The 12,373-nt window shown below is 43.7% G+C and overlaps 1 protein-coding gene across 4 annotated transcripts in view; it reads left to right on the top strand.

Moving 5' to 3' along the window:
• Positions 1–12,254, top strand: part of VASH2 (vasohibin 2) — a 41,000-nt gene extending 28,746 nt beyond the window's left edge. For 3 of the 4 annotated variants that reach the window (XM_003265120.3, XM_030812893.1, XM_030812891.1), the window contains one exon: positions 9,137–12,254. In XM_003265120.3, the coding sequence (XP_003265168.1) occupies positions 9,137–9,209 (73 nt within the window). In that variant the 3' untranslated portion in view covers positions 9,210–12,254. The remainder of the gene's footprint in view (positions 1–9,136) is intronic. The other variant, XM_030812892.1, reaches the window with a different exon arrangement.
• Positions 12,255–12,373: the final 119 nt, after the last annotated feature.

The raw sequence follows: 12,373 nt of genomic DNA, 5'->3' as shown, positions 1-12,373 counted from the left end.
GTCCCTGTGCTATTCTGTCAGCATTACATAAGGCCATCGCGTCATTTCTAAATGTGTTGGGTGTCATGAGGAAGCTTGGGAGGGGCCCAAAGGGTGGAAAATTACCATAACGGGCAAGAGGCCCATCAGCTGTGGGGTCCCAGTCCCTGTCTGCCATGGATAATTTTAGTGGCATTATATCCCCATCCACCTCCTCCCTCCAGCTGGAGCGACTTCCAGCCTTGAATTCCTCTCCATTTTTGCACTTGTCTAAATAATCCCTTTGGAGAGGAGGATCAGTGTCACCGGGTTGACAAGAATCAGCTGAGTGGGAGGGCAGGTGAAGATGACTGCGTAGCATCCGCTGAGACCAAGTTTCAAGAGGGAAACCAGGACTCCCCCACCCTTCCACCCACGGGTCCTTTCTCACACTCTGCTCCTCTGGGAGTGTTTAAAGCACCTACTACACTGAATTGTCAAGTTTTTTCCTGTGGTTCGTAAAGAGAAAGGAAGAGGGAGGTTGAGATTCATGTTTCAAAGGCCATCTGTGAACTGAAACCAACTCCTTCCCAGCCCTGGGCCTCAGAACCCTTGCAGCTCTTCACTGAGGGGTGTTCCCAGGGGTTCTCAACTGGGTCAGCTCTGGGAAAGGAGAGATAGAAATGTGGTGGGAGGTGGAAGTGTTTGCTGCTCACATCTTGGTAAGTGAGGAAGCTCCTTGTTAGGGGCAGGGGCCTGAGATGGTAAATGCCCCGCAACGCCCAGGACCACCCTGCCCAATAAAGAACCGTTCCACCTCAAATGCCAACAGCGCCCTCGCTGGGAAGCTTCAGCGCTCTCCGAAGTCCTTTCCATTTCTGACAGTTCATGACTCTTGGCTTGCTGCCTATGACCTGGCCCTGGGTGAATTGGAGTGAGCAGATAGTGATTTTCTGGTTTTGCGGCCAGAGTGACCACGTGGAACATTCTTCTCAATTGAGGCCAGTGTTCCTGAGGACCCATGAGAACCTCTTCATCTTCTCTCCCCTGTGTGGCTGCTTTTTTCCCGCTGTCCCTCATCCTGTTTTCTTTGCTGGTCATCTTTCTTTGCCTCCCCTTTTCTTCCTCTTTGATTTCCCTTCTTCATCATTGATCTCTGTGGCAGTTCATGGCTCCAGCGGGCTTTGTCTACCCTGCTGGACACCCTGGGGGTCCCAGAGGTTAGTAAGCCCTGAAAGCCCATCTCCTTTCACTGCAGGGCCTTGAGCTGGACAATGGAATTCATGCTCCATTCTGTCAGGAAGGATTACATATGTCCAGACATGTGGTTGAGTAAGGGCAGAGGTTGTTTAATGAAGTCATTGAAAATAAATTTGATTCCATGGTCTAATCACATTGACTGGTGCCCAAGGAGTAATTCTCCTTAGATCCCAAATGAGAAATATCCCCAGTGGGAAAAGGAGATTTCCTTAGGGTAGAAAGTAGAGGGAAACAAACAAAAAAGAACACTAGGAAGGCTATGAAGGGAAAAGCTAAACCTCCAAGATGGTGAAGGGCAGTTTCTTCTCCAATGACTGCCTGGTCAGTTCCCCCAGGGAAATTCATATGGTCCAGAGTCTCCAGGGATGCTTGGAGAAATCAAGATGGAATGATGGGCCTCATCAGAAAAGACCACCTCAGGCAGAGTGAGCCAGGAGCCTCTGTGAGCTCCCCAGGGTCACTTAGGGTCAGACAGGGGCAGACAGGGTGAGGTTTCCTAGAGCTGAGGGGTTCTTGTCCCAGAAAGGAGAAGTGACATCAGAGCCTGGAAACTGTGCCCTGGAACCTCCAACAGTTGGCCCATGGCCAGAGCCTCCTGCCTGGGGAGGGCTCAAAGGGATGGGCACCGGCTGAAAAATCTCTTCTGGGCCGAATCCGTCTTGGGTGAGGCCTCTGTTTACATAGCAACATCAGCTGTCTGCCCTGGCAGCTGCTGGCAGCAGTGCCTTCCATCCGGGGAAGCAAGGAATGTGAGGGAGGAGCGGACTGGCCTGGAATGAAGGTGACAGGTGTGAATGAAGCTTCCCTTTCCCTGTGTCTGTCCAGCTGAGGCCATGCTCTGCCTCTGAGGCCTACCCAGACAGGCCATGAATCCTAAATCGGGGCCTGGTCTGACCTGATTCCAGCCAGACTCCACAAGAAGGGGGGCCCTGGGGTCTTTGCTTAAACTTGTAAATGCTGGGCCGAGAGCACCCCTGATTTAATCTCTTCCACACTCTTAACATCCGGGATTAAGAGTCTAACGTTTAGAGTGGCACTTTTCCCACACTTCCCTTCCTGGACTCCCGAGCCTGCAGGCTGTACCGCCAGTCTGGCCTTTGTGTTTCTGTGTGAGGGTGAGTGCCGGCACATGTGCCCAGACATGGCCCTCGGTCAGAGATGCGGAAGAGAGACTGGGTGGTTGAGGGAACCCCGTGAACTTCCTCTCCTCGTCCTGTTTCTTTTCTTAAACCTCATCTCTCCCAGATACACCCCTATGCATGTTCAGCCTTGGGATGTGGTGATGTCTCCACTCCATCACTTTCTGGTTCTGAGGCTTCTTGTGGCTGCACAGATGGCACCATCTGGTCAGGCCGAGCTCCTCCTCTGCACCGAGGCTGCCTCAGAGTGTGAAGGACTTCGTGTGCAGCTGTCAAAGTTGAGATAGCAGTGGCAGAGAGTAGTAGGATTTTTGACAGAATAACTTCTCTGTGGAACCACCACCCTGTTCTCCCCAGCCTACCTCCTGCTTTGAGCAGCCTCCGTCCAGCTGGCTCCAGGAATGCAGACCTGTCATTGGGGTTAAGCGTAGCCTTGGGGCCAGGCCATCAAGCTTTCACCCTAGTTCACTCTGAGTCCATTTACGTCACAACAGGTGAGGCTGGGACTGTCCGTGCATGTGGATATCCTTCCTCCTGCAAAGTGAGTCAAAGTAAAGTTTTCTACTCTTTTTCCCCTAAAACAAAATGTTGCCTGAGAACCTTGAAAAAAGAAAATTCTTTCATTTCTTTGCCTTGTTTGGAGGAGGATGGCAGGGAGGTGGGGTTGGAGAAATATATTAGTCTAAAATAATAACCCTGGATCTGATGAGAGGTTCTGGGCAAGTGCAGACCGGGGTGAATCACCATCCTAGTGCTCGTGTTTCTTAAAAATAAACCCCCTTGCAATATTCTAATTATAGCTGGGGGAGCACTTGGAAGAGGCCTCTCTACACATAATAGCTCACCCAGCTCTGGCCCTGAGATGAGCTGGCAAGGACTGAACGACATTTCTGGCTGGGCCTCACAGGCAGGTGGCATGCTGTGATAACCTACTTCTGCCCTATGCCAGCCAAGGAAATTGCAGCCACGGTTGCGGTAAAAGAAAAGGATTTCATCTTCCGGGCAGTTCACCAGGAATCTCAGTTTAGCTCATTTTCTGCCAGTATTAGTCCTTTTCTTCTCCTGGGTTCTGGGTACTTAGTGGAAGGTGGCAGGGGTGGGGATACAGAAAAAGAAGATGACCTAGTCCCTTTCCTTTGGAAGCATTCAAGCTGTTGATGCATTCAGCTTAATGAGTAGGCAGGTTCCCCACATGGCTTTCAGGGGTAAAGCAAACTCGCTCCAATACAGAAAATAAATGTTCTTCCTGCTTGTTAATTCTGAAAATGTTGTCATGGTAACTTGAATTCCTGGCTTAGGACTTTGTCTCTAAAATAAAATATCCCATGATAAAGGTAACAGATGATTTCCTATCATCCATTTACATGTTAGTGAGAATTTGATTGATAGGTACATATTCCACGGTGAGATTCATAGATGAATTTCCTTGGTCCCTGCTTTCAAATTGTCCACAGTCTCTGAGGCAGGCCTAAGGATTATGAATTGGCAGGATTCTTGAACAGATGTTGTCTTAGTCCATTTTGTGTTGCTGTAACAGTACCTGAGACTGAGTCCTTTATAATGAACAGGAAATGTATTGGTCCATGGTTCTGGATGCTGAGAAACCCAAGATCAAGTGGCTGACATCTGGTGAGAGCCTTCTTGTTGCACTGTCACATGACAGAAGGGCAAAGAGAGGGAGAGAGGAAAGAAAGAGAACAAGCACAAGTGTGCAAAGGGGCCAAACTCATCCTTTTATAAGAAACCCACTTTTGAGAAAACAATACTAATCTATTCATGAGGGTGATGCCCCAGGATCCACACACCTCCCACTAAGCCCTGCCTCCCAACCCCATGGCACCGAGGATCGAGTTTCCAAACCCATGAACTTTGGGGGACACATTTAAGCCATAGCAAATGTACCAAAGAAAGTGCCAGGGCATACAGAGCAAGTAGCGGATTGTGATGATAGGGAGTCAGAAAATACTTCCTGAGGTAAGTGACATTTGGGATTGCCTTCTAAGGATGAGGAGATGTCGGGGAGAGCATTCTAGACAGGAGACAGCATAAGCCAAGGTGCAGAGGCAGGAGTGGCATGGTGTCCTTCTCAGATGCTTGGAAAGATGCTTTGAGGTGGCAGAGGAAGGGGGAAGTTTGCATTGTGGTTCAGGGTGTGGGCTGTAGATTCTGGGGACCAACTCTGGCTCTAACACCTGCTAACTGTGTGACTTTGCTTTGAGCAAATTCCCTACCTTTCAGTACCTCCATTTTCTCTTCTATAAAATGGACAATACCAGTATCAACCCCACGGGTTATGGTGAGAATTAATCCAGGGAAACCTCTTAGAACGATGCCTGGCACATCATTAAGTGCCTAATAAATAAAAGCTATTTATAATGGTGATTTCCTGGTACCTGGAAGGCATGGGAAAACTGGTGCAAGTGCGAGGGAAAAGACTAAAAAAAGGAGTTCAAAGGTTCCCAAATTAAATTTCATCTATTTTCAAATGTGCCAATAGCAGAACACAGGTAATGGTAAAGAGTGAAGTTTAAGAAACACACCAACTACAAAAAAATTTATGGGCTGAGGGGCTCCAAAGTGAGGAATTAAGGTGAGTGGCCAAAAAGTGGCTTCTCAAGGAGGTGGCAGGCCTGTGGCTAGTTAGCTACAGTGATCCCAGTGAGCCTCCATGACAGGGATGAGCGGGTGGGCTTTGTTTTCTCCCTGAGCCTACCCTGTAGGCTGTCCTGGCCACTGACTTTCTAGGAGAGACTGTCGGGCACAGGACTGAGGGAGAGAGAACAGGTCACTGCAGATCTAGTCCAACAACTTGAAAATACTATGAAGCTAGTGTCTTATTTTCTTATATGAAGGGCAGCATATTTAGAGTTTCAGAAGGAGGAGAGGTGTGACTTGGTGTTGAGGAAGATGCCAGGCCAGGAAGGGAGCATATGTAAGAAAGCTTCAGAAACTGGGGTGAGCTAACTGGTAGGTCCTAGAAGGACCATGGAACAAGAGAGTCTCTTGTTAAGCACATGCACTGCTTAATTTTCAGAGACATCAGGAGATCTAAAGAGCTACCATGGCTTAGGTCCTACATAGTTTGCAGGGTTACAGGAAAGACTGACTCTTAGCAGTGAGTACGACTCCTGACTTCATTTGGACTGTGGCCATTCCTCCCGAGTTAGAACTTGCTAGAAACATGTTCTCCATACTCCACACAGTAACCTTCCTCAGGTTGACTTAGCACCCACTGTTAGTAGATCAGGTTTGGCTAAGGTTAGGTAGCTTAAACATAATTCACTTTTTTTTTCTTTTTTGAGATGGGGTCTTGCTTTGTTGCCCAGACTGGAATGCAGTTGTGCAATCTCAGCTCACTGCAACCTCCACCTCCTGGGTTCAAGCGATCCTCTCATCTCAGCCTTCCAAGTAGCTGGGACTACAGGCACACATCACCACATCTGGCTAATTTTTTTTGCATTTTTTTTTTTTTTTTGTAGAGATGGGGTTTCACCATGTTGCCCAGGCTGGTCTGAAACTCCTGGGTTCAAGTGATCCTCCCTTCTCAGCCTCCCAAAGTGCTGGGACTACAAGCATGACCCACCGCGCCTAGCCATCATTCACTTTTACGTTAAAAGCAGCTCAACAGAGGTGGAAATGGGCTTCCTGCTGCATGCCATCTTTAGAGACCATCTTTTTTTTTTTTTTTTTTTTTTGTGACAGAATCTCACTCTGTTGCCCAGGCTGGAGTGCAGTGGCACGATTTTGGCTCACTGCAACCTCTGCTTCCCAGGTTCCAGTGATTCTGCCTCAGCCTCCCAAGTAGCTGGGACTACAGGAATGCGCCACCATACCCGGCTGTTTTTTGTATTTTTAGTAGAGACAGGGTTTCACCACGTTGGTCAGGCTGGTCTCAAACTCCTGACCTCAAATGATCCACCCACCTCAGCCTCCCAAAGTGCTTGGATTACAGGCCTAAATCACTGTGCCCAGCCCTAGAGACCATCTTGAGGTCCCCACTCCAGCCATCACTTCCATCAGCAGGAAGAACAAAGGAAAGAAAAAGGTGAAGGGCACATACCAGTTGTCTTCTGAAGACGTGTCCTGCTAACTGCCACACCACACTTCCATTTAAATCTCACTGGCTACAACTTAGTCTGAGGCCATGCCTGGGTACAGGGAGGCTGGAAGATGTACTTTGTATTCAAGGCAGCTACGTACCTAGTTAAAAATCGTGAATGGGAGACAGGGGTGTTTTATACTAAAGAAGGGAAGAGTGGATGTTGAGGGGCAACTAATAGACACTGCCGCACACAGATCGTTAGATAAATCAGTTATGAAAATAATCTAATACAAAGGTAGTTTATATTTGGATAAAAAATATATGCTTACCTAGTTACAAAACCAGGAAAGATAGTGTGGAAATAATATTTTACTAGCTTTAGGAAATGACCCGCATTTAATCTTTTTCTAAAGCAAGGAATGCATAGGTACTGCAGGTTTATCCTTTTGCCTTATCCTGCAGGCAAATTGAATTTTTGATTGTTGAATTTTCTACAAGTGGGGCACACTGTGGAGAAGTGATTTACTTTTCTAACCACATCTGCATCAGGCTGATGCTAACGTATGGGGAGTCTACTTGAGAAAGTCTCAGATTAGCTATTTGTAAAGATGACACCACCTCAGGTAAGGAGACAAAATGGAGGCTCCCTTCAGGCTTTATGAGAGAACCAGATGCATATGGACTCTTTAAACCTGACTTGTGTGTAAGAACCCTAGTTCTCTCCACATTAGTGGGCTGAAGGCTAGGGTAGGAATATAAATTTGAATCCCCAAGCAAATGTGTGTTCCTTTTCCTGTCAATCCAAGAATGGTCCTCATAGTGTCCTCTGGGGGCCACTCCTCCAGGCCTGTAGCAGTGGCTTTGTTTAAGGGAATGGCTAATCTCCAGGGCATGCAGAGGCTGGACACCATCCCCTGAAGGATGGAAGCCTTGAGCTCTGATACAATGAGCAGGAGTCTACACACTAAAGTGTAGGGATTTCTACTGGCAGTCAGCTGTGTTAATTAGCATCATGTGTATGTCCCAGGCGCTATGGGGAGAGACACAAAGAAATAAGAGGTATAACTCCTGACCGATAAAGGAGGGCACATGGTCAAGCTAAGAAATAAGGCCCATGCAACAGATAAGTAAGGTTACAAGATTTGAGTAAGGCCTAGTCAGGGACGGTTTCTTGACCACCTTGAGTAGTCAGGTTTCAGAGGGAATGATCAGACTGTTGATGACTGTTCCTTCCCATTTCAGAGACAGAGAGAGAGAGACAGAAAGAGAGAGAAGGGGTAGTGGAATTGCTGGCAGAGATTAATGCCATTCACTGAGCTGTGCTTTAGATAGAAGCTAGCTGTTGATTTCTAGTTCTATCAACATAGAATTAGTTGGACCACTTTTATGCCAGGGAAAAACCATTAGCTGTTAGGAAATCTTTCAAGGGCATAAACTAAGGCAACTTCTAACAATTGTATTTTCTTTTTTTTGTTGTTGTTGTTTTGTTTTGTTTTTTAAAATACTTAAGAACAAGGTTCGGCTGGGTGTGGTGGGTCACGCCTGTAATCCCAGCACTTTGGGAGGCCGAGGCGGGCAGATCACCTGAGGTCAGGAGTTTGAGACCAGCCTGACCAACATGGTGAAACCCCGTGTCTACCAAAAATACAAAATTGGCCTGGTGTGGTGGCACATGCCTGTAATCCCAGCTACTCAGGAGGCTGAGGCAGGAGAATTGCTTCAACCGGGGAGGCAGAGGTTGCAGTGAGCCAAGATGGCGCCACTGCACTCCAACCTGGGCAACAAGGGCGAAACTCCATCTTAAAAAAACCAAAACAAAAACAAAAACAAGGTTTACGTGTAACCTAAACATGTCTTTTTCTTGCAAAAATGGATGTGAAACTTCTGAATTAGAACTCACTAGCCATATTGAACATCATAAACTTGATTCATGATCTTAGTTCTCTCTTATCCAAGGTGAGAAGAGGCTCATTAAGAAATGGAAAAGTTGTAAGATACATTGTGAGATCGTTTAGGCATAATTGTATATTGGAAGTCATTTAGGACGCATCTTTAATGAAGACAGATGATGTGCTATTGATGTGAATGTTGTATTTCCCAGCTTGAAGTACTTTCTCACATGACTTTGCATAATTGCTTAGTTGTAGTTTTATGTTGCAAGTGACTTTAGCACGTTTTTAGGGAAGACATGTTTTGCCACTGAGTGATTTTCCACACTGACATGCTTTTTCAGATGAATCCTAAGATTCACCTTGATTTTATACATTCAAGCCTGAACATTAACCCTCTTCCTGGGAACGTGAGTCACCTTTGATTCCTGGGCTTCCTCCAAGACATGAACACTAGGAAGCCAACGTTTCAAGGAGAATTTGACTCAGATTGTTGGCTCTACTTTAGAGTATGTGAATTTCATACCCTTGCAAGGTTCAAGAGTACTGGGTTTCAAAAGCTATAGTGTAACCAAAGTCAGGCTTAAAGCTGCAGAAGCTCATTCGACACCCTGAAAACTTTTCTGAACTCTACATTGAAAGTCTGTTAAAATGTTCCTTCAAACCTTTAAAGGTGGACTTAAGAACAAGAAGTAGAGTTGTGAGCTAAGGCTGGCAGGGTGGGGGAATGGGAGGATGAGACAAGTATCAGAAGGATTAGGAAAACCCGAGTAGAGGACCTTGAAAATGCTGTTATCTTTCTTTGTCCCATCCCTTCTCCTCCACCATTTTCTGTCTTTTACCCTTAGGCCTGCACTGCCTGAAAAGAAGGTGGCTGATCTGAGCACTCTGAATGAAGTGGGCTATCAAATCCGAATTTAGCCAAGCCATACCGGCCAGCAAGAGGGTTTCTGTGGTGCTTCTCTCTGCACTTTACCCAACATCTTCAGGAGGAACTGCAACTATTTATTAAGAACCTGTGAATTTTATTTTTAAGAATTCACCTGGAAATAGAATCTGAGTGGGTGGTAACCATTAGCTTTAAAAACTTCACTAAAAGTCACCATGAAAAGGCTGAAGTAATAAACCCCACTGGGGTTGGACTATGTCCCTCACTCAAGATCTTAAGGGTAACAACCATAACTGTAGTTTTATATTTTTCCATTTACCTACTTTCTTTTACCTGCTTTGAACATTATGCCTCACCAATAGTAAATGTTCATGAAATAATCTCTTAAACTTTTGGTATAGTAAGGTAACTCTAACAGTATTACTGTCTTTTTGAGCAATAACAGAAAGCAAAAATGGGTGGGTTTTTTTTAAGCAGTTATTACCTCAGCATTTTGACATCAGATATGCAAACTTAATGGTGTTTTGTTTTTTTATATTCTATTTGTATTCTTTCCCCAGTATTTCCCATGGGGATCTCCACAAGTTTGGAGTTTTTTTCCTGGTGCACACACGTGAGGAGATTTAAGGTATTGTATGCAAGTGTTTTACTAAAAAGCACTGAAATTCTTCCGGCAATACAAGAACCATTTTCAGGATCTTGGAGTTACTTCCTTCTTAATCTTTCTTAAAGCATTCACTGATGTTTTTGTTTTTTCAAAATGAAACAAAAATATCACATTGAGAAGCTAGTCTATGTTCTGTCACTAACATTTAAACTTTGCAGACTCTAGCAAAAAGCACAAGAGGTCATGTACTATTATACAAATGTAGCAGTACTGGATTACCTCTGACACCAACATACTCAGGCAGAGACCAGGAGTGATCAGCAGGTCTTCAGAACCAAAAAACCTTTCTGTTCACATTTCATCTGATTTTTAAACTGAGGCAGGCTTTGATTCTTCTGAAGGATGCAAAGAATCAAACTAAGGGAGGACTCACTGTTAAAGATGTGTTCTGATGTCTTATATTAAGACCAAATGTGACATGATGTGATTATCTTCCAGTACTTTGCTTTTAGGTACCATTTCATGACATTTTAGGAATGCGTATTGGAAAATATAAAGAATTAGAAAAGCAGGATTTTTTTTTTTTTTTTAATGGAAAAGTCTTCGGTCCAGTGTTAACCTTATAGTGTGATTCAGTCCCTAAGCACAGAATGAATGTCTGGCCTGCATATGGTAGTTACAGTGTAACCTCTGGCTGCAGACCACACAGGACAACCCTAACAGCCTAGTCTTGTATGGTATAAATATCAAGAGTACAGCTTCGATTTCATTTGCTTTATCTTAGCAACAATGCCAACTCAGGAGACCAGTCGGCCGATTTCAGTGAAGTCTGGTAGTCAACACATGTTATTTCAGTCTCAGTGCATCTCCTCTGGCTTTCTTTGACTGAAGGTGTTTATAGGAAGGAAGTTTAAAAAAAATCCTCATTGAGATTCTTTACCAATTCTTTACAAGATTTCTGGGGGTGACAGGGAAAGCAAAAGGACTTCATCCTTTAGCTACGTGCACAAGAGCTTACTTCACCCTAAAAATCAGTATTATTAATGAAAAGTACTGTTTTCTTAAAAAAAAAGAAGTCTAATGTCCTTTAGATGAACAAGACCAAGTATACATCTCCATTAGATTAAAATGTAGCACAGGGTTAAAAATTCTCAGTTTAATCTCTTTAAGAACAGTATTATCAGAGTTTAAAATGAGTTCTCTCTGTTTATCTTCACACAGCAAACCCATTCGCAGCCTCCCGGCCACATGTATTCAGATGTTTGAAATAGTGAATCATTTCATTTTCATTCTAAAACAATACGGACTTAGCCATATATCTTCTGTCAATCTGAAACTTGCTTACATCTAATAAGTAGACCTCTTATAACACTGCAACCATTCTAAGAGTTGGAATTTATTTTTGCCAAGTCTTAAGTACTGCTAAATCTAAAATACAGAATATCAAATGGTTGCATAGCTTGTTTCCCACAACAAGGAGGAAAAGAACAGGAATACAAACTCTGTAATATGCTGATATAGAAGCCTTAGAACTGCTAACTGGCTTGATGGTTCAATTAGTAAGCTAATTTCTCCCACACCTGCTCCTTGATTTTTAGACTAATTTTCCCAAAGCAAGGTTTAGTCACACAAACTTGAAAGTACATTTAAAATGTTCTTAGTTGTCATCCTACTTTTATTGCCTATGGAATATGCTAATTTCTAAAAAAAAAAAAATGGGAAAGGCACCAAACCTCTAAATTCTAGTGCAATAATTTAATTAAAAAAAAAAAACAAAAACCAACATGTTATATGCACCCCCCTCCCAAGGCTGATTTTAAGACTGGCTAGAATTCAAAATATAAAAAATAAAACTATGAAGTGATTTGAAATCGGTTTTAAAAAGTTCTTAGTGCAAGAGAAATTTTATGTTTAAGCCATCATGGCAATATATGCAAAGTTTAAATGAATGACAGAAATCTTGATTTTAGACTGTATGTTGTGCTGTTTTGAGTACACTTTATTTCGGAAAGTGATATTTAGTATTTTCTATACACTCTGAAATCATGAGCATTTCACTTTTTCTAAGTCAATTATTTCATAAGGATTTTATTAATAGATATTGGTAAATAGAACTTTGGAAATCTTAATTCAGAATTCTTACTATACCTGAGGCTTTTGTAAGCTATAGTTTTATGTACAACCTTGTACAGTTTTTTTGACATACAATTCAGAACTTTGTTTATTCTCTTGGACTTTGTTCTGGCCAATACATTTTTTTTTAAATCTTTAAGAAGAACTGTGATTGTTTTAGTGGGTATTTTTCTAAGTAAATGAAAACTTGTATAATGGTATTTTAGAGAATGCCAGATAAGTGCATGTTTCGAGTTAATGTTTTTCTCATCACTTGTATGTTTCTAACACAGCATGGGACTTTAATAAAACCATCCTGGAAACTTAAGGATTGTTTTTCTTCTAAATATGTAAGATGTGGCCGGGCTCAGTGGCTCAAGCCTGTAATCCCAGCACTATGGGAGGCCAAGGCGGGTGGATCACCTGAGGTCAGGAGTTCGAGACCAGCCTGACCAACATGGTGAAACCCCGTCTCTA

Source organism: Nomascus leucogenys, chromosome 5 (assembly GCF_006542625.1).
Source record: "Nomascus leucogenys isolate Asia chromosome 5, Asia_NLE_v1, whole genome shotgun sequence".
Taxonomy (NCBI): Eukaryota; Metazoa; Chordata; class Mammalia; order Primates; family Hylobatidae; genus Nomascus; species Nomascus leucogenys.
The sequence above is the reverse complement of the archived record's forward strand: the minus strand, read 5'-3'. Positions and strand labels throughout refer to the sequence as shown.